General features: G+C 40.7%; 2 protein-coding genes across 2 annotated transcripts; both read left to right on the top strand.

Moving 5' to 3' along the window:
- The first annotated feature begins 8,228 nt into the window (after positions 1-8,228).
- LOC115990875 lies at positions 8,229-8,978 on the top strand. The gene is made up of 2 exons (XM_031114645.1): positions 8,229-8,364; positions 8,551-8,978. Exons 1-2 carry the CDS (start codon positions 8,229-8,231, stop codon positions 8,976-8,978), a joined length of 564 nt encoding a protein of 187 aa, XP_030970505.1.
- A 12,314-nt stretch (positions 8,979-21,292) lies between these two features.
- On the top strand, positions 21,293-22,042 carry LOC115990873. Its single transcript, XM_031114644.1, has 2 exons — positions 21,293-21,428; positions 21,615-22,042. The coding sequence occupies exons 1-2, from the start codon at positions 21,293-21,295 to the stop codon at positions 22,040-22,042; spliced, it is 564 nt and encodes a 187-aa protein (XP_030970504.1).
- The last annotated feature ends 928 nt before the right edge of the window (positions 22,043-22,970 follow it).

Below are 22,970 nucleotides of genomic sequence, written 5' to 3'. Positions count from 1 at the left end.
TGCACAAGCAACACAAATCTTCAACAATTATAATATGTGATTTGTTTGGTTATTTTACAAGAATAGTAAAAAAGAAATGAAAGCCAATATTACAAACTAAAATGAAAAACTGGTGGAGCAAAGTGAAGAGAAATTTTCTTTGATATTTGCTTCTTGTTCTGGTGAGGGGAGGAGGAGGAGGAGGCGCATAGCATGGCCGAGTCTGTAGTTTTCAAAGCAGTGGGAAGGCTAGGCAACCTTCTGATTGAAGTAGCGACATATTTAAAAGGTTGAGCCAACAAGTCAAGCAAACACAAATTGAATTAGAGCGGATGCAGTGCTTTTTAAAAGATGCAGATAAAGGGCGAACCGAAGATGAGAGTGTTCGAATTTGGGTTTCACAGATACGGGAAGCTGCCTATGAAGTTGAGGATGTCATTGAAACTTTCGCCCTTGAAATTGCTTTGAAGAATAGAGACAGCACAATCAAGAAACATGTTCCTATTTTCAACACCAGAAAGCTTTATAAAGTGGGGTCCAAGATCGAGGACATTAAAACAAGAATCTTACTAGAAGTTTACAAACTTATGGTGTGACTCATATAAAAGAAGTGGGCTCAAGTTCTGCGCTGGACAGACAAAGGCAATTGAGATGGTCTTATTCCCATATTGTTGAAGAGTATATCGTAAGTTGGATGAAGATATGAAAGTAGTTGCTCAGTTGGTAAATGAAGATAAACACTGTCAAGTTGTGTCCATTTGTGGGATAGGTGGTCTAGGAAAGACCACTCGTGCTAAGAAAGTTTACCATCACAGTGAGGTCAGGTGTCATTTTGATGGTTTCGCTTGGGCTTATATATCTCAACAATGCAAAACAAGAGATGTTTGGGAAGGAATATTAATCAAACTTACCTCTCCAACCAAAGATAAGAGGGATCAAATTTTGAAAATGAGAGATGAAGAGCTGGCAAAGAAGCTTAATCAAGTTCAGAAAGAGAAGAGATGTTTGGTGATCCTGGATGATATTTGGCGCAAAGAGGCATGGGATTTACTTAGTCCAGGCTGTTTAAATGAGGAACAGAGTTGGGAGCTGTTTCAGAAGAAGGCATTTCACATAAACAATCCAGGTATATTCTTATCCTACCACTTTTTATTGTATACATATGTACTACTACATACACACACTACAAACTGTGGAAATCTCGATCCATTTCTACAACACCTTATCATCTGATTCATCATATGAATGTTTTAATTAATAGTGGTTTTATTGTATTTATTATTTAATCAAAGGTATTAAAAGCTGTGAAATGCAAATGGCTTCTTTTTGAAGAGGACTTCAAATCAACTATTGAAAGCTATGAGGTGATTAGGTGCAAACTGTTTCAGGGTTTATTTGGATACAACTTATTTTTGCTGAAACTGAAAACTGAAAACTGAAAATACTATAGCAAAATAATTTTTAATGTGTGAAAAATTACTGTTGACTCTGTTTTTTTACTGTTTATAAGCCTAAAATCACTGTTCATGGATAATGAACAGTGACAGACGCGCGTCTAGGAAAAAAAAAAAAAGCTGAAACGCGCGACTTGAAAACGCTGTATCTAAAACCTTCCTCAATCTCAATTAATGCAAAGAAGATTATGCGTTCAAATTTATTCAGCCATGCTTATCACGCGTGATGCCTAATTGAGAATGATAGGCCACAAATTGAATGGCCCCTTGTGATAGAAATTAATTAATTAATTAATTAGCCAAGTTATTAATTAATCAATTTATCATGCAAACGCGTGGTACCACAAACGAATCACCAATAAACTAAATATGCAGCGGAACATAAATTACACGGTGATTTGTTTACGAATGGGAAAAATCTAATGGCAAAAACCCCACCGGATGATTTTCAGGTCACCACTCCCGAAACTCCATTATTATCACAACAAGCGGTTACAAGTAAACGAATCCAAGTACCTTACCAACCTACAGTTGAACTCTTACCCCAATACCCAATTAGACTTGTTCTGTAGTGACAGTTTCCCTTTCTAATGCACGACTCCCAGTACGTGACTAACCAATTACGCGGATCCCAGTACGCGACTTTAATCACCAACTAAGAAGGTTGTTGGTAGCAAAATTTTTCAGTTCATCCACACGATGAAGATCAAGAAGATGCTTGGTCACAAAACCCTACGGTGCACATACACAGCAACTTCTTTAAGAGAAAGAGATGAACTAGGGTAAGAACTTCGTCTGCAGTCATAATTTGCTTGAACAGAGTTTGCTCAATGCTTGTGCAACTTGTGAACACTTTGATGGCCCTTAAACAGATCCTTTTATATGTCTAGGTTTGGGAGAAAAGAAGGTCCAAATACATATTCACGGATCCCAATAAAATTATATTAAAATTCTGAAAATATTAAATCTCGACAGATAGCAGGTGTCGAGTAGCTGTCGAGAAGGTGTCGAGCACACCGAATGTAGAACAGCTTCCTTAAGCTCGATAGATGCAACTGTCGACCAGCTGTCGAGCTTTAATGATTTTGCACTCTAAACTTGTTTTCTTGAACAAACTTGAAAGTTTCAATACTTGATCTTGAAACAAGGTTTCTTGAAATATTTAAAAAATCCTAAATCTACCCAAATACAAGTAAAGTGCGTTTTGTCAAAGGATAAGCCAATTACATAAAATCATGACATATGATCTTAACAAGTGAAATACATATGTCCTAACAATCTCACCCTTTGGCAATTCGTGACAAAACCACAACAAACAAATGAACATATGAGAGAAGTCATAAATCACTCAACTCATATTCACTTGTTGAATACAATAAAATCTATTCTAACACAAACTCTTGAAAAACTTTGCAAGAAGAGAGTTTATGGCAAGTAGACTTTGACAACCTGTATTTCTGAAACACTTTAAACAAAACACATCAAGGCATCTTTGTGTGAAACAGAAATAAATAGATTGCATACAAGTATAAGAAATATGTGTATAAAGAGTGAAAAGAAACAACACATGAAGGGGTAGGTGAAAGACAAAACATACATCAATATAAAGAAAGAGATAAGTACAATGTATGTCTATAAATGGTCACAATACCTCATGTAGAAGAGTAATGTGTCTAAAAGGAAAGAAAAGAAAAGATACATACTATCCTCACTACATCCCTAAAAAATGTAACAACACTCCCCCTAACAAAATGATCATATACTAACTCTCCCCCTAAGATGGACTACTCTCATACTAAAACTACTCTCCCTTTTTATCACGAATGACAATGGGTAAGAGTGTCAAGTAGACATCTCATCGGCAGAGCTAGCATCTCCATCATCATCATCTAAAGCATCATCGTCATTACCATCATCATCATCCTCATCCTCAGAAACAGAAGCCACAGGAGAAGGTGGTGAAGGAGTAGCCTCAGGAGCAAAGCCACCCATAGACACCTGTCATCGTGCAATACGACCGACACGAATGTTCACCTGATACAACTCCGTAGAGAGTGTATCGAGGCGAGCATCCATGCGTTACAACTGCGCCATAATATCTCCTAAAGACACATTGCTGGAAGAGGAAGGAGGAGCCAATGTGGATGGAGCTGAACGGGATGGAGTAGAACGAGAGGAAGGAGTTACTGAATCTGACTGCTGTGACCGAAGCTGGGCCTCGCTACGTTTAACAGTAGCGTAATCTATGGCACGCATGACAATGAAGTGGTCAGATGAGGGAAAAGGAACAGAAAAATGGTGTAGAATCCTCGTGATAGCGGAAGGAAAGATAAGCTTATCATGGGTCGTCGAATCTAGATAAACATTTATAATAGACAAAATGAAATGAGAAGGGAAGCCTATGGTAAGATGCTCAAGAAGAGACAACAAAAACCGAGCATGAGGCTCTGTGATGGAGTTATAGTGAGAGAGGGGATGCAAAACAAAAGTCATCACCATGTTCATGAATCTAGGACTTTTAGCAAAAGGTCGACATGGTGTAAAAAGACGCTCACCCCAAGAAGTAGGGCACTCACAAAAAGCAGATATGAGCTCGTCCGTGGACACAGTCCTCAGACGCTTATAATCAGGATAGTTAGGAAACTCTATCCTAGGAACCTGAAGCACATCTGCAGCTAACTGCGATGTGACAAGAATGCACGTACCTCGAACGCGAGTGAAGAAAAGAGGTACAGACCGATCAATCCCGTGCATGTTGGAGTAGAACTCTTGGATCAGCACGAGAGGACAAGTGACCCGGGCGTCACATAGTGTGGTGCGGACACGAGGTACAAGCCCCCAATTACACACACGTATAGGAGGAATAGCAAAAAGAAGACGGCCTAACCTATGGCCTTATGGATGGAGCATACTAGTTATTGGGCTTGAAATTAAGCAAGTCCAAGCATTTAATGATTAGGGTTTCTTTAGGGTTTTTTATTGTTGGCTATTTAAACACTTTTTTAGATTATTGTAAGACAGTTTTTGGAGAATTATTAAAAATAAACGTGTGTTTTCTTTCACTGGTGCCGACTCCTGTTTGCTTGGTGCTGACTCCAAGCAGCCCTTAGGTGCTGACTCCTAGGGTTTATCTTTCGTTCTATTGTTAGTGTGGTTGTCCTACGTCAGTTTTGGTATCAGAGCAAACTTCCAGTCCATACAATACAACCGTAGACAACCAATAGAAAGCAAAACCATCAAAAAGAGTAACCCACGCAAGACCCATCAGCCACCAGCCGCCGGAACCCATAAATCAACACTCATCGCCGCAAGACCCAGCTGCCGAAACCCATTGTCGACCCACCGCTGCTGAGATTGACGATCAATTGCCGCTGCTGAGATTGACGAGCCACTGCTGTTGCTGAGATCCGAGACAAGCAGCCACTCGCCGTTGTTTGCGCCTCCTTCGCGCCGCCACCAGCGTCAGTCCCCTACGCCGGCAGAAGACTCTCATTGCAGAGAAAATATATATATATATATATATATATATATATTTTTTTTTTCTTTCTTAGTTTTGAGTCCGTTGTTTGTTTCTTTAGTTTCTTTAGTTCAGTCTCAGTCTGTAACTTCTTCTAAGTTTTAAGTCCTTTGTGTACTGTATTTTATTATTTTTGCATTAAAAAAAAAAAAAAAATCTGACCAAGCAGATTCCAGGCCCGTGACAGACTAGTCCAAGCCCAAGAGCATGTCATCCAAGTGGGCTTCCTTTCCAAGTATCAGGTTCTTTCTTTGTCTCATTGGTAGCTTCAATTTGTCATTCTTAGTACATCTCTAGTTTCTTAACGTGCATACCCCACCATTAGTTTATTTAATTTACCTTGTTTTGTTAGCTAGTTGTTGTGTTGGCCATCTGTTTCTTTCAATACCCATTTATAAAAAATAAAAAAAAATAAAAAAGAAAAAAGAAAAAAAAAAGAACCTATCTGTTTCCTTCGATAAGCCAAAACCAAAAAAAAAAATGAAAAAAAAGGGGGCTTTGAAATATTTGATTCTCATTATTAATTGTGGAGCTTATTGGCAATTGACTTTTACTTGGGCTATCTCTCAATATTGTGAACACTGTCACTACTTGACTGCAATTTCTTCACATGCACTCTTGCCTGACCCTAATTTTAAATTGAGAATTGGTTACTCGAACTTTTGTGAATCTCAATTGCATTCATAAATATAGTGTGCATGCATCTACGTAGTGGTCGCATCATGTCAAACTCTAAACATCAATCCACTTCTGAGTTTAGGTCCTCCTTAGAGCAAACCATAGACGACCTAGCAAAAAATGTCTGTAATTTAATGGATATGGTTGATCAAATTGAAGCATCTCAAAGAGAGACCGTTAACCATGAAGGAGATAACCTGCTTAGGCAAAATCACCATGGTTACTTTCATAGGGTTCCAAACTTTGAACATGATCACTATAATCACAATGACCCTAGGGATTATGATGATAGAATGTTCAAGGAAAAGATAGAAGCTCCCACCTTTGACGGCTGCCTAGACCCATGGGTTTTCACTGATTGGTTACGTCAAATAGATAAATTCTTTGACTACTACCATTGGGCTGAGAATAAGAAAGTGAGGTATGCTAGGATGAAGGGTGCACTCTCAAGGAATTATCTTCCTTCAACTTATAGGAGCTCCCTCCTTGAGGAATGGGATCGCCTAAAGCAAGGCACTGCTACTGTGGCTGAATATATATAAAAGTTCAAGGAGTTCAAGAGGCAAATTCGAATAGTCGAGGAAGAGGTTGTCACACTCAATAGGTTTAAGAAAGGTTTAAATGCTAACCTACTAGGCAAGATTATCACCTGAGGAGTCACTACCTTAAGAGAAGCATATGACCTCACTAGGAATTATGAATTAGCATCCAAATCTATCTTTTGGCGACGTTCTGAGCCTCGAAGTGTTCCCGCCAACCCTCAACCTTTTGGTAGCAAACCTAGACTGGCCTTACCCCCTAAGGTCAACCCCAATAGCACCCCAATAGAAAAAGAGGACAAGGGAAAAGGTGTGGTCAATGAGCCTTCAAGATTAGGCTCTCGCCTCTAATGCTTCAAATGCAATGGGGTTGGACACATCGCTGCTAGATGTCCCTCTAGGACCCTTGTCATTCAAGAGGGTGATGAAAAGGTAGAAGATGTTGAGGAGCTGGTGTATGATCCAAATGTTGAAGAAACCCAAGATGTTGAAGCAGAATGGGAAGATGATCCTAGCTATCTCGCATGCATTAGAGCCATTTCTCCCCAAGTTGATGACTCTAAGAACTTTGGTGTCCCTAGAGTGAATGTGGTAAGTTGTGCCTTGGCAGAGCAAAGAGACGCTGATGATTGGCTAAGGAGTGCCATCTTTCAAACTTACACTAAGTGTAGAGACAAAACTTGCAAGGTTATCATAGATAGTGGAAGGTTCATTAATGCAGTGTCTTCTAACGTTGTTTCCCGCTTAGGCTTGAAATTGACCCCACACCCTAACCCATATAAAGTTTCTTAGGTGGATACTTCCTCTATAGCCATAAAAGAAAGATGTGTTGTCCCACTTCAATTCCTCACCTATAAGGCTGAAATATGGTGTGACGTAATTCCCATAGATGTAGGGCATATAATCTTAGGTAGACCTTGGCTGTATGATCTAGATATCACCCTTCATGGGCAATCTAATTCTTGCTCATTTATGTTTGAAGGTAAGAAGATTGTGCTCAATCCTTTGAAACCCAAGCCAATTGGCATGAGCAAGAAGACAGAAGCACCAAAGGCGAAAGGCCTGAACATCATAAGCCCAAGGGCATTTGAAAGGGTAGCAATTCAAGAGTCCATTGTGTTTGTCTTAGTTGCCAGGGAACTACGTGGAGAGACTAGTGAGGAGCAACCTAAAGAAGTGAGGTTAGTGCTCCAGGAATTTAAGGATGTTTTCCCTGAGGAACTCACCGATCATTTGCCACCCATGCGTGACATACAACACGCCATAGATTTTGTGCCCGGAGCGGCCCTACCTAATTTGCCTCATTATAGGATGAGCCCTGCAAAGCATGCCGAGTTGCAAAGGCAAGTAGAAGTACTACTTAGGAAGGGTTTTGTACATGAAAACATGAGTCCTTGTGCGGTCCCTGCACTCTTAACTCCAAAAAAAGATGGAACTTGGCGGATGTGTGTTGATAGTCGTGCCATCAACAAGATCACTGTGAAATATCGATTTCCTATCCCTCGGTTGGATGACATGTTAGATATGATGGCTGGAGCAATGATCTTCTCTAAGATAGACTTAAAAAGCGGCTATCATCAAATTAGGGTTCGTTCGGGTGATGAGTGGAAAACTGCCTTCAAGACGAAGGATGGTTTATATGAGTGGATGGTGATGCCTTTTGGATTGTCCAATGCTCCTAGTACCTTTATGAGAGTGATGACTCAAGTGCTCAAGCCTTTTATGGGGAAATTCTTAGTTGTGTACTTTGATGACATCCTCATCTATAGTAGGTCTAGGGAGCAACACTTAGACCACGTAACTTAAGTTTGTACTACCCTTAGGAAGGAGAGTTTATATGGAAACCTCAAGAAGTGTTCTTTTTTCACTAATAGAGTCGTCTTCCTAGGTTTCATAGTGTCCTCTGAGGGAGTTTCTGCCGACCCCTAAAAGATTCAAGCGATTGTGGAGTGGCCCGAGCCCAAAAATATCCATGAGATTCGAAGCTTTCATGGGCTCGCTTCCTTTTATCGCCGATTCATTAAGGGGTTTAGTACCCTTATGTCCCCCATCACTAACTGCATGAAACAAGGGGAGTTTGTTTGGACGAAAGTTGCTGCTAAGGCTTTCAATGAGGTAAAGCAAAAGATGACTGAGGCACCTGTCATGCGTTTCCCTGATTTTACCAAGCCTTTTAAGATGGAATGTGATGCCTCAGGTATTGGTATAGGGGGAGTACTTAGTCAAGAGCGTCACCCAATTGCTTATTTCAATGAAAAGTTGAATGACGCTAAGCAAAAGTACTCCACATATGACAAAGAGTTTTATGCCATTATTCGAGCTCTTTAGCATTGGCGTCATTACCTGTTGTCTCAAGAATTTGTTATCTACTCTGATCATGAAGCTTTGCGCTATCTCCATTCCCAAAAGAAGCTGAATTTTAGGCACGGTAGTTGGGTTGAATTTTTGCAGCGCTACCACTTTGTAATGAAGCATAGGGCGGGAATTGAGAATAAGGCTGCTGATGCACTAAGTCGAAGGGTTTCTTTGCTATCCATCATGAGTGTTAAGGTTACTAGGTTTGAACAACTCAAGGATGATTATAAGTCATGCCCAGATTTTGGTGACCTTTACACTAGCCTAAGTAATGCCCCACGGCCAATCCTGGATGATTATAGCCTTCAAGATGGTTACTTGTTCAAGGCCAACAAGTTATGTATCCCTCGGTCTTCAGTGAGAGATTTCCTAGTTTGGGAGATACATGCGGGAGGCCTAGAAGGTCATTTTGGTCGAGACAAGACAATTGAGGAAGTGGAACGTCAATTCTATTAGCCTAGTCTTAAGAGGGGCATTGCCAAGATAGTTGGTCAGTGTCGTACATGTCAACTAGCCAAACATCGCAAGCAAAACACTAGCCTGTACACACCTCTACCTGTGCCAAATCGCCCGTGGTAGGATGTGAGTATGGACTTTGTGTTAGGTTTGCCCCGCACCTTTAGGAAGCATGATTCCATTCTAGTAGTTGTTGATCGCTTCTCCAAGATGGCTCATTTCCTACCATGTTCTAAGACCTCTGATGCTTCTAAGATTGCAAAACTCTACTTTGATGAGATTGTCAAACTTTATGGTCTTCCCAAAGCCATAGTGTTTGATAGGAATGTTCGCTTCATGAGTTATTTTTGGAAGACCTTGTGGCATTTAGTGGGCACCAAATTGAAATTTTCCACGGCATTTCATCCTCAAACTGATGGTCAAGCTGAGGTGGTTAATCGTAGTCTAGGCAACCTCCTTCGGTGTCTAGTGGGTGAAGCCAATCCAAATTGGGATTCTATTCTTCCGGTAGCCCAACTTGCATATAATAGCTCTGTCAATAGGTCTATAGGTGCTAGTCCTTTTGAGGTTGTGCATGGATATACACCTAGGAGGCCTTTAGATCTTTTGCCCGTGTCCCCACATGTTAGGATTTCTGAGTCTGCTGAGGCATTTGCATGACATATTCATGATTTGCATAATGAGATTCGCAAAAAAATTCAGGTAAGTAATTCTCAATATAAAATTCATGCTAACACTCATCGACGTCATGCAGAGTTTTAGGTAGGGGATAATGTCATGATTCGGATTCGACCTGAATGGTTTCCTTCTGGGACCGTTAAGAAATTGCAGGCTCGTAGTGCCGGACCATTCAAGGTATTGAAACGAATGGGCCCAAATGCATATGTCATTGACCTCCCTCATGATTATGGTATTAGCTCCTTCTTTAATATTGAGGATCTAGTTGCTTATAAAAGCCCCACAATTATTCCTGATGCCCCTTTTGATGAGTCTTTGCCTAATCCTATTGATGCCCCTATTCCCACCCCTTTACCCTTAAATTTGCCCTATGCACATAAAGAATCTATTGATACTATTTTAGATGAGCAGATTGTTTCTACCAGGGATGGAGGAGTTCACCGTTTCTTAGTTCGGTGGCGAGGGCTACCAGATTCTGATTGTACATGGATTACTCGAGACGAGCTATTGCGACTGGATCCTGATTTGCTGGAGTACTATCAGAGCTCTTCAAATTTCCACTCGACGGGGTCGAGTTCTTCTCACCCGAGGGAGTTGGTGCGGACACGAGATACAAGCCCCCAATTACACGCATGTATAGGAGGAAGAGTAAAAAGAAGACGGCCCAACCTGTGGCCTTATGGATGGAGCATACTAGTTATTGGGCTTGAAATTAAGCAAGTCCAAGCATTTAATGATTAGGGTTTCTTTAGGGTTTTTTATTGTTGGCTATTTAAACACTTTTTCATATTATTGTAAGACAGTTTTTGGAGAATTATTAAAAATAAACGTGTGTTTTCTTTCACTAGTGCCAACTCCATTTTACTTGGTGCTGACTCCAAGCAGCCCTTAGGTACCGACTCCTAGGGTTTATCTTTCATTCTATTGTTAGTGTGGTTGTCCTACGTCACAGTGACTCCCATCCCCTACTGTGAATGACAGAGGAAAGGTCGATGTCTGCAAAATCAGACAAGATGACTCGGCATTCCGAATGAATGCCTCGTCTAGAGAAGTTCTCCGAAAATGCCTTAAAGGCATCATCATCACGGAATCGGATATGAGATAAGGTAGGATCAGATGAAGAAGAAGCACCAGAATGAAAAGGATTCCGGGCTGGAGTGGATTTATGCTTAGGTGCCATATACATGACTAACGTAAACAACAGAGAGGGAGAGAAAGAAAGACAATCAGAAAAGTCCCAAACATTTTCAAATATATCAAATATATTGAAAAGAAGTACATATGCATAGGAAATGCATGAACATGCGACATGCAAAAGAAATTGCATTATAGGCTCAGCCCAAACCAAACCTACTAGCAAACAATCATATAGCACACATCTAAATGCATGGCAAGACCATTATAATGCTAATGTGATGCAATGTATGAGGTTTTAAACACATTTAAGTGAAAACCCAACCCAAAATTTCAAGGAAATCTCATCAATTTTGAAAAACCCCAAAAAATTCCGAAAACCCTAAATCCTAGGTTTCAAAACATGAAATGCAAAAATGAGAAAGGATTAGAAGCTTACCAAGTGAAGAAAAACTTGAAAAACCTTGGAAAATCCTTGAGAATCAAGATAGGAGTGAGATTGGAGTGTTTTTGGGAGAGAAACAGAGAAGTATCGAGAGAGAGATCGATGAAAATGAAGACCGGATCGCGCATGGGCTTTATATAGGAAAGCCAATAATTCTCGATAGATGCAGGTATCAATAAGTATCGAGGGATCTATCGAGGAGGTGTCAAGAAAATACACGTCAACAGCTGAGGTGTCGAGGAGGTATCCAAGATCAGCACGCCAGTTTTTAGAACAAAAGCTCGATCGATCCACCAGGTATCGAGAAGCTATTGAGCATATAGACCCAATCTCGATAGATCCACCAGGTATCGAGGTGCAGGCGAGATTACGATAAGAAAAAGCATAAGGAAGCTCGACAGATAGCCAGCTATCGAGGAGGTGTTGAGCCAGCTTTTAAAAGCAGTTTTTCAAGATATAAAAAACACAAACATGAATGCAATCCAACATGCAACTCAACCATCGATCCAATCAACATATTAAGCTCTTAAAATCATCTCTCAAATGAAAATTTAAGCACATGGATCTCCACAAACACACACACACACACACACTAAACAAGTCTAACCAATTTTATATTTCAAAAACAAGTCTAGACAGTTGAGTGAGCATACATTAATACATGTAAAACCTCGTGATAGCCAAATCACATTGTACCTGCACATGTATCAAGAATAGCAAAGAATATTGCGTGTTGTGTGTGAAAAACATCGCAAGATTGCATAAGTGTATGCATGTTATGACGATTTGAGATATGTGAAAATCACTTTAACTCACACACAATCATAACTGCTTGATGGGGACTATCACCTTTGAGGCACATCCTATAACTACCACATCTCCTAGAATACACGCTTGCAATCATATTTAAAGCATTTTTGATCTTTTTGCTTTTAATTTTCTTTGCATATTTTCTTTTAAATGTATCATGCATGGGCTTATTATAGAGAGAAAAGAAATACCCAATGATATTTGACATTCAAATTTTGCTGTGCCTAGGCACACAAATGTCATTGACACTGTACTTTTGCTATGTTGAAGCATACAGTTGTCTTATTATAATTGGCAGGCAACAGTGGTGAGATAATTATTTATGCCCTTCTCTCAGGATTTTTTAGTCCTTCCCGTCAAAAAGAGTGATATGCATGTTAAGTTTAAGAGACAACTTAATCGTACTCATCACAAACACGAGCCACAAAGCTCACTTGCTTAGTTGTGCATAGAGATGCTCATCTAAGTTACAAATGATACAAAATTTAGAAGACTTTGTTTCAATGGCCATCCAAGGTACACAAGTACCAATGTACACAACACACACTATTTTTGTATTTTTATGATTTTTCAATTTTTTTTTATTTTTATAAAGAAAAACAAAAACAAAGTAAAAACTAAAAAAATAACCAAACAAAAACATGTTAAACAAACAAAGCATAAAACTAGACTGACTCAAAAAATGAAAGCAAAACACATAAGTAATGCACACACAAAAACAAGAAGAGAGAGAGAAAAGTGATAGAATCACTTGGAGCCCTTTTCCTTCCACACCTTGGAAGAACCTTACCATCTAGCAAACCCTTGAACCGACAGTGAAGGGGAAGAATTAAAACCGTTCAAGTTCAAAAGGAACATGAGGGCTTTGAGAAGATCACCAAGGGGAGCGAGAAAGGATTGAAGCTGATTTTGGTTCTCGGATGCTATCAAGCCGTTGCTCTGTTGAGTGGCAAGCCACTTGTAGCAATTTGGTCGAGTATGACCGGCAGCTCACAATGATCACAAAGATGCTGCTTCTTTTGTTTAGGCTTTTAAGAGTTAGCTTTCTTAGCCCTATGATTTTTAACATCTTTCTTCTCAATCTTAGGGGGTGCTCTTAAGATAGATTTACCCTTGTCTAAATTCTCACTAGCTAATTCAGTTTTAATCTCATTGTTCTCAGTTTTAACATTATTAGCAAGAGGAACAAAAACAGTAGTATTCGAAGAAGCAATATTAGAGGAAGAAATACCATACCCTAAGCCTGTTTGATCTGAAGCGGATTTCTGAAGGCTTAGCATCTCATCTAGCTTTGCGCTTGAAGTCCTCTCCAATTGAGCTCTAACTTGAAACAGCTCCGCTTCAAACTTCTTGGTCTTCTCAGCCAAGAAATTGTTCTCGAATTTCAGTGCTCCAATAGTCTGATTAGCCTTATCAAACTTTGTGGAAAGCTCCTCACGGTCAAGTTCCACATCACTGAGCTTTTTGGTGGTTAGCCTATATAATTTATCATGCTTTTCAGAGAGCTTATACAGCTTCTCATAGGCTGTATGGATGTCATCTTGATCATTCATCTTCTCAAACTTAGATTCCACCAGTTCTTCTTCTTCAACCACATCTTCAACAATCCCATCAGTAGGATTGACCGTGGCCATGAAGGCATTTAAGATTCCGTCATCCTCATTGTCGGAATCATCCTCAGGCTCAGTGTCGCTCAAGGTAACAGCAAGTGCCTTACTCTTCCCAATGCTCTTGAGGTATATAGGACACTCATGCTTCATGTGACTGAATCCTTGACACCCAAAGCACTTAGGTCCTGAGGGAACAGTGTACTGACCACCTTCCTTAGCATCCTTCTTCCCTTTGTCTTGGCCTTTAAATTGAGAAGAACTGGATTGCCTGCGGTCCTTGTCGAAACCCTTTCCATTGGCATTCTTCATGAACTTCTTGAACTGCCTGGTGATGTAGGACTTCATCTTGGAATCTTCATCATCAAAAGATTCATTTGTTTGATTGCTCTTGGCCTTCAGTGCCATACTCTTGCTTTAACCCGACTTGCCTACTTTTGTCAACCCTAGCTCGTAGGTCTGCAAGTTTCCAACCAGCTCAGTTAGAGGAATCTTGTCAATATCCTTTGACTCCTCTATTGCCGTAATCTTGGCATGAAATCTCTCGGGCAGAGATCTAAGCACTTTCCTCACAATCTTGGGTTCAGGAATGGTTTCCGCAAGATTGAGGGCTGAGTTCACTATGTCCTTTAGCTTGGCATAGAACTCATCGAAAGACTCATCCTCCTCCATCTTTATTTCTTCAAAGCTTGTAGTGAGCCTCTGAAACTTTGAGTCTTTCACAGCCTTAGTACCCTCATAGGTTGTCTGGAGAATGGTCCAAGCCTCCTTGGCAGTTTCAGTGGAGGATATCTTCTTGAACTCCTCATTGGTGACAGCACTGAACAATGCATTCAAGGCTCTGCTGTTGAAGTTTGCCGCCTTAATCTTGGCATCAACCTAGTCGGCTGGCGCTTCTGTAGGCTTAGTCTAGCCTAACTCCATAGCTTGCCACACTTTCTCATCTAAAGACTGCAAGAAAACTCTCATGCGTACTTTCCAGTATGCATAGTTAGTGCCATCAAATAAAGGACGTATAATTAAAGACTGTCCTCTATCCATGACAAACAGGGGTCAATGGATCAACACAGCAAAGATTAAACCCTAATTAGAGTGTGCCTGCTCTGATACCACTTGATAGGCCACAAATTGAATGGCCCCTTGTGATAGAAATTAAATAATTAATTAAGTAGCCAAGTTATTAACTAATCAATTTATCATGCAAACGCGTGGTAGCACAAACAAATCACCAATCAACTAAATATGCAGCGGAAAATAAATAACACGGTGATTTGTTTACGAATGGCAAAAACCTAATGGCAAAAACCTCACCGGGTGATTTTCAGGTCACCACTCCCGAAACTCCACTATTATCACAACAAGCGGTTACAAATAAAGGAATCTAAGTACCTTACCAACCTACAGTTGAACCCTTATCCCAATACCCAATTAGACTTGTTCTGTAGTGATAGTTTCCCTTTCTAATGCACGACTCCCAGTACGTGACTAACCAATTACGCGGATCCCAGTACGCGACTTCAATCACCAACTAAGAAGGTTGTTGGTTGCAAAGTTTTTCAGTTCATCCACACGATGAAGATCAAGAAGATGCTTGGTCACAAAACCCTACGGTGTACATACACAGCAACTTCTTTAAGAGAAAGAGATGAACTAAGGCAAGAACTTCGTCTGCAGTCACAATTTGCTTGAACAGAGTTTGCTCAATGCTTGTGCAACTTGTGAACACTTTGATGGCCCTTAAACAGATCCTTTTATATGTCTAGGTTTAGGAGAAAAGAAGGTCCAAAGACATATTCACGGATCCCAATAAAATTATATTAAAATTCTGAAAATATTAAATCTCGACAGATAGCAGGTGTCGAGAAGGTGTCGAGCACACCGAACGTAGAACAGCTTCCTTAAGCTCGATAGATGCAGCTGTCGACCAGCTGTCGAGCTTTAATGATTTTGCACTTTGAACTTGTTTTCTTGAATAGACTTGAAAGTTTCAATATTTGATCTTGAAAACAAGGTTTCTTGAAGTATTTAAAACATCCTAAATCTACCCAAATACAAGTAAAGTGCGTTTTGTCAAAGGATAAGCCAATTACATAAAATCATGACATATGTTCTTAACAAGTGAAAGACATATGTCCTAACAATCTCCCGCTTTGGCAATCCGTGACAAAACCACAACAAACAAGTGAACATATGAGAGAAGTCATAAATCACTCAACTCATATTCACTTGTTGAATACAATAAAATCTATTCTAACACAAACTCTTGAAAAACTTTGCAAGAAGAGAGTTTATGGCAAGTAGACTTTGACAACCTGTATTTCTGAAACACTTTAAACAAAACACATCAAGGCATCTTTGTGTGAAACAAAAATAAATAGATTGCATACAAGTATAAGAAATATATGTATAAAGAGCGAAAAGAAACAACACATGAAGGGGTAGGTGAAAGACAAAACATACATCAATATAAAGAAAGAGATAAGTACAATGTATGTCTATAAATGGTCACAAGACCTCATGTAGAAGAGTAATGTGTCTAAAAGGAAAGAAAAGAAAAGATACATACTATCCTCACTACATCCCTAAAAAATGTAACAACACTCCCCCTAACAAAATGATCATATACTAACTCTCCCCCTAAGATGGACTACTTTCATACCAAAACTACTCTCCCTTTTTATCACGAATGACAATGGGTAAGAGTGTCAAGTAGACATCTCATCGGTAGAGCTAGCATCTCCATCATCATCATCTAAAGCATCATCGTCATTACCATTATCATCATCCTCATCCTCAGAAACAGAAGCCACAGAAGAAGGTGGTGAAGGAGTAGCCTCAGGAGCAAAGCCACCTATAGACACCTGTCATCGTGCAATACGACCGACACGAATGTTCACCTGATACAACTTCGTAGAGAGTGTATCGAGGCGAGCATCCATGCGTTACAGCTGCGCCATAATATCTCCCAAAGACACATTGCTGGAAGAGGAAGGAGGAGCCAATGTGGATGGAGCTGAACGGGATGGAGTAGAACGAGAGGAAGGAGCTGCTAAATCCGACTGCTGTGACCGAAGCTGGGCCTCGCTACGTTTAACAGTAGCGTAATCTATGGCACACATGACAATGAAGTGGTCAGATGAGGGAAAAGGAACAGAAAAATGGCGTAGAATCCTCGTGATAGCGGAAGGAAAGATAAGCTTATCATGGGTCGCCGAATCTAGATAAACATTTATAATAGACAAAATGAAATGAGAAGGGAAGCATATGGTAAGATGCTCAAGAAGAGACAAAAAAAACCGAGTGTGAGGCTCTGTGATGGAGTTATGGTGAGAGAGGGGATGCAAAACAAAAGTTATCACCATGTTCATGAATCTAGGACCTTTAGCAAAAGGTCGACATGGTGTAAAAAGACGCTCACCCCAAGAAGTAGGGCACTCACAAAAAGTAGATATGATCTCGTCCCTAGACACAGTCCTCAGACGCTTATAATCAGGATAGTTAGGAAACTCTATCCTAGGAACCTGAAGCACATCTGCAACTAACTGTGATGTGACAAGAATGCACGTACCTCGAACGCGAGTGAAGAAAAGAGGTACAGACCGATCAATCCCGTGCATGTTGGAGTAGAACTCTTGGATCAGCACGAGAGGACAAGTGACCCAGGCGTCACACAGTGTGGTGCGGACACGAGGTACAAGCCCCCAATTACACACACGTATAGGAGGAATAGCAAAAAGAAGACGGCCTAACCTATGGCCTTATGGATGGAGCATACTAGTTATTGGGCTTGAAATTAAGCAAGTCCAAGCATTTAATGATTAGGGTTTCTTTAGGGTTTTTTATTGTTGGCTATTTAAACACTTTTTCAGATTATTGTAAGACAGTTTTTGGAGAATTATTAAAAATAAACGTGTGTTTTCTTTCACTGGTGCCGACTCCTGTTTGCTTGGTGCTGACTCCAAGCAGCCTTTAGGTGCTGACTCCTAGGGTTTATCTTTTGTTCTATTGTTAGTGTGGTTGTCCTACGTCAGTTTTGGTATCAGAGCAAACTTCCAGTCCATGCAACACAACCGTTGACAACCAATAGAAAGCAAAACCATCAAAAAGAGTAACCCACGCAAGACCCATCAGCCACCAGCCGCCGGAACCCATAAATCAATACTCATCGCCGCAAGACCCAGCTGCCGAAACCCATTGTCGACCCACTGCTGCTGAGATTGACGATCAATTGCCGCTGCTGAGATTGACGAGCCACTGCCGCTGCTGAGATCCGAGACAAGCAGCCACTCGCCGTTGTTTGCGCCTCCTTCGCGCCGCCACCAGCGTCAGTCCCCTACGCCGGCAGAAGACTCTCATTGCAGAGAAAATATATATATATTTTTTTTTTCTTTCTTAGTTTTGAGTCCGTTGTTTGTTTCTTTAGTTTCTTTAGTTCAGTCTCAGTCTGTAACTTCTTCTAAGTTTTAAGTCCTTTGTGTACTGTATTTTATTATTTTTGCATTAAAAAAAAAAAAAAAATCTGACCAAGCAGATTCCAGGCCCGTGACAGACTAGTCCAAGCCCAAGAGCATGTCATCCAAGTGGGCTTCCTTTCCAAGTATCAGGTTCTTTCTTTGTCTCATTGGTAGCTTCAATTTGTCATTCTTAGTACATCTCTAGTTTCTTAACGTGCATACCCCACCATTAGTTTATTTAATTTACCTTGTTTTGTTAGCTAGTTGTTGTGTTGGCCATCTGTTTCTTTCAATACCCATTTATAAAAAATAAAAAAAAATAAAAAAGAAAAAAGAAAAAAAAAAGAACCTATCTGTTTCCTTCGATAAGCCAAAACCAAAAAAAAAAATGAAAAAAAAGGGGGCTTTGAAATATTTGATTCTCATTATTAATTGTGGAGCTTATTGGCAATTGACTTTTACTTGGGCTATCTCTCAATATTGTGAACACTGTCACTACTTGACTGCAATTTCTTCACATGCACTCTTGCCTGACCCTAATTTTAAATTGAGAATTGGTTACTCGAACTTTTGTGAATCTCAATTGCATTCATAAATATAGTGTGCATGCATCTACGTAGTGGTCGCATCATGTCAAACTCTAAACATCAATCCACTTCTGAGTTTAGGTCCTCCTTAGAGCAAACCATAGACGACCTAGCAAAAAATGTCTGTAATTTAATGGATATGGTTGATCAAATTGAAGCATCTCAAAGAGAGACCGTTAACCATGAAGGAGATAACCTGCTTAGGCAAAATCACCATGGTTACTTTCATAGGGTTCCAAACTTTGAACATGATCACTATAATCACAATGACCCTAGGGATTATGATGATAGAATGTTCAAGGAAAAGATAGAAGCTCCCACCTTTGACGGCTGCCTAGACCCATGGGTTTTCACTGATTGGTTACGTCAGATAGATAAATTCTTTGACTACTACCATTAGGCTGAGAATAAGAAAGTGAGGTATGCTAGGATGAAGGGTGCACTCTCAAGGAATTATCTTCCTTCAACTTATAGGAGCTCCCTCCTTGAGGAATGGGATCGCCTAAAGCAAGGCACTGCTACTGTGGCTGAATATATATAAAAGTTCAAGGAGTTCAAGAGGCAAATTCGAATAGTCGAGGAAGAGGTTGTCACACTCAATAGGTTTAAGAAAGGTTTAAATGCTAACCTACTAGGCAAGATTATCACCCGAGGAGTCACTACCTTAAGAGAAGCATATGACCTCACTAGGAATTATGAATTAGCATCCAAATCTATCTTTTGGCGACGTTCTGAGCCTCGAAGTGTTCCCGCCAACCCTTAACCTTTTGGTAGCAAACCTAGACTGGCCTTACCCCTTAAGGTCAACCCCAATAGCACCCCAATAGAAAAAGAGGACAAGGGAAAAGGTGTGGTCAATGAGCCTTCAAGATTAGGCTCTCGCCTCTAATGCTTCAAATGCAATGGGGTTGGACACATCGCTGCTAGATGTCCCTCTAGGACCCTTGTCATTCAAGAGGGTGATGAAAAGGTAGAAGATGTTGAGGAGCTGGTGTATGATCCAAATGTTGATGAAACCCAAGATGTTGAAGCAGAATGGGAAGATGATCCTAGCTATCTCGCATGCATTAGAGCCATTTCTCCCCAAGTTGATGACTGTAAGAACTTTGGTGTCCCTAGAGTGAATGTGGTAAGTTGTGCCTTGGCAGAGCAAAGAGACGCTGATGATTGGCTAAGGAGTGCCATCTTTCAAACTTACACTAAGTGTAGAGACAAAACTTGCAAGGTTATCATAGATAGTGGAAGTTGCATTAATGCAGTGTCTTCTAACGTTGTTTCCCGCTTAGGCTTGAAATTGACCCCACACCCTAACCCATATAAAGTTTCTTGGGTGGATACTTCCTCCATAGCCATAAAAGAAAGATGTGTTGTCCCACTTCAATTCCTCACCTACAAGGCTGAAATATGGTGTGACGTAATTCCCATGGATGTAGGGCATATCATCTTAGGTAGACCTTGGCTGTAGGATCTAGATGTCACCCTTTATGGGCAATCTAATTCTTGCTCATTTATGTTTGAAGGTAAGAAGATTGTGCTCAATCCTTTGAAACCCAAGCCAATTGGCATGAGCAAGAAGACAGAAGCACCAAAGGCGAAAGGCCTGAACATCATAAGCCCAAGGGCATTTGAAAGGGTAGCAATTCAAGAGTCCATTGTGTTTGTCTTAGTTGCCAGGGAACTACGTGGAGAGACTAGTGAGGAGCAACCTAAAGAAGTGAGGTTAGTGCTCCAGGAATTTAAGGATGTTTTCCCTGAGGAACTCACCGATCATTTGCCACCCATGCGTGACATACAACACGCCATAGATTTTGTGCCCGGAGCGGCCCTACCTAATTTGCCTCATTATAGGATGAGCCCTGCAAAGCATGCCGAGTTGCAAAGGCAAGTAGAAGTACTACTTAGGAAGGGTTTTGTACGTGAAAACATGAGTCCTTGTGCGGTCCCTGCACTCTTAACTCCAAAAAAAGATGGAACTTGGCGGATGTGTGTTGATAGTCGTGCCATCAACAAGATCACTGTGAAATATTGATTTCCTATCCCTCGGTTGGATGACATGTTAGATATGATGGCTGGAGCAATGATCTTCTCTAAGATAGACTTAAAAAGCGGCTATCATCAAATTAGGGTTCGTTCGGGTGATGAGTGGAAAACTGCCTTCAAGACAAAGGATGGTTTATATGAGTGGATGGTGATGCCTTTTGGATTGTCCAATGCTCCTAGTACCTTTATGAGAGTGATGACTTAAGTGCTCAAGCCTTTTATGGGGAAATTCTTGGTTGTGTACTTTGATGACATCCTCATCTATAGTAGGTCTAGGGAGCAACACTTAGACCACCTAACTTAAGTTTGTACTACCCTTAGGAAGGAGAGTTTATATGGCAACCTCAAGAAGTGTTCTTTTTTCACTAATAGAGTCGTCTTCCTAGGTTTCATAGTGTCCTCTAAGGGAGTTTCTGCCGACCCCCAAAAGATTCAAGCGATTTTGGAGTGGCCCGAGCCCAAAAATATCCATGAGATTCGAAGCTTTCATGGGCTCGCTTCCTTTTATCGCCGATTCATCAAGGGGTTTAGTACCCTTATGTCCCCCATCACTAACTGCATGAAACCAGGGGAGTTTGTTTGGACTAAAGCTGCTGCTAAGGCTTTCAATGAGGTAAAGCAAAAGATGACTGAGGCACCTGTCATGCGTCTCCCTGATTTTACCAAGCCTTTTAAGATGGAATGTGATGCCTCAGGTATTGGTATAGGGGGATTACTTCGTCAAGAGCGTCACCCAATTGCTTATTTCAGTGAAAAGTTGAATGACGCTAAGCAAAAGTACTCCACATATGACAAAGAGTTTTATGCCATTATTCGAGCTCTTTAGCATTGGCGTCATTACCTGTTGTCTCAAGAATTTGTTATCTACTCTGATCATGAAGCTTTGCGCTATCTCCATTCCCAAAAGAAGCTGAATTTTAGGCACGGTAGTTGGGTTGAACTTTTGCAGCGCTACCACTTTGTAATGAAGCATAGGGCGAGAATTGAGAATAAGGCTGCTGATGCACTAAGTCGAAGGGTTTCTTTGCTATCCATCATGAGTGTTAAGGTTACTAGGTTTGAACAACTCAAGGATGATTATAAGTCATGCCCAGATTTTGGAGACCTCTACACTAGCCTAAGTAATGCCCCACGGCCAATCCTGGATGATTATAGCCTTCAAGATGGTTACTTGTTCAAGGCCAACAAGTTATGTATCCCTCGGTCTTCAGTGAGAGATTTCCTAGTTTGGGAGATACATGCGGGAGGCCTAGCAGGTCATTTTGGTCGAGACAAGACAATTGAGGAAGTGGAACGTCAATTCTATTAGCCTAGTCTTAAGAGGGGCATTGCCAAGATAGTTGGTCAGTGTCGTACATGTCAACTAGCCAAACATCGCAAGCAAAACACTAGCCTGTACACACCTCTACCTGTGCCAAATCGCCCGTGGCAGGATGTGAGTATGGACTTTGTGTTAGGTTTGCCCCGCACCTTTAGGAAGCATGATTCCATTCTAGTAGTTGTTGATCGCTTCTCCAAGATGGCTCATTTCCTACCATGTTCTAAGACCTCTGATGCTTCTAAGATTGCAAAACTCTACTTTGATGAGATTGTCAAACTTTATGGTCTTCCCAAAACCATAGTGTCTGATAGGAATGTTCGCTTCATGAGTTATTTTTGGAAGACCTTGTGGCATTTAGTGGGCACCAAATTGAAATTTTCCATGGCATTTCATCCTCAAAGTGATGGTCAAGCTGAGGTGGTTAATCGTAGTCTAGGCAACCTCCTTCTGTGTCTAGTGGGTGAAGCCAATCGAAATTGGGATTCTATTCTTCCGGTAGCCCAACTTGCATATAATAGCTTTGTCAATAGGTCTATAGGTACTAGTCCTTTTGAGGTTGTGCATGGATATACACCTAGGAGGCCTTTAGATCTTTTGCCCGTGTCCCCACATGTTAGGATTTCTGAGTCTGCTGAGGCATTTGCATGACATATTCATGATTTGCATAATGAGATTCGCAAAAAAATTCAGGCAAGTAATTCTCAATATAAAATTCATGCTAACACTCATCGACGTCATGCAGAGTTTTAGGTAGGGGATTATGTCATGATTCGGATTCGACCTGAATGGTTTCCTTCTGGGACCGTTAAGAAATTGCAGGCTCATAGTGCCGGACCATTCAAGTTCAAGTTCAAAAGGAACGTGAGGGCTTTGAGAAGATCACCAAGGGGAGCGAGAAAGGATTGAAGCTGATTTT

This window comes from Quercus lobata, chromosome 5, assembly GCF_001633185.2.
Source record: "Quercus lobata isolate SW786 chromosome 5, ValleyOak3.0 Primary Assembly, whole genome shotgun sequence".
Taxonomy (NCBI): domain Eukaryota; kingdom Viridiplantae; phylum Streptophyta; class Magnoliopsida; order Fagales; family Fagaceae; genus Quercus; species Quercus lobata.
This window is presented reverse-complemented; position numbering and strand designations above follow the sequence as displayed.

Excerpts from the sequence above, each read along its gene's own strand:
- LOC115990873 (XM_031114644.1), top strand. The coding sequence starts at position 21,293 with ATGAAACCAGGGGAGTTTGTTTGGACTAAAGCTGCTGCTAAGGCTTTC. Across the intron at positions 21,429-21,614 it reads GATGGAATGTGATGCCTCAG|CTTTGCGCTATCTCCATTCC; the intron begins GTATTGGTATAG and ends CTGATCATGAAG.
- LOC115990875 (XM_031114645.1), top strand. The coding sequence starts at position 8,229 with ATGAAACAAGGGGAGTTTGTTTGGACGAAAGTTGCTGCTAAGGCTTTC. Across the intron at positions 8,365-8,550 it reads GATGGAATGTGATGCCTCAG|CTTTGCGCTATCTCCATTCC; the intron begins GTATTGGTATAG and ends CTGATCATGAAG.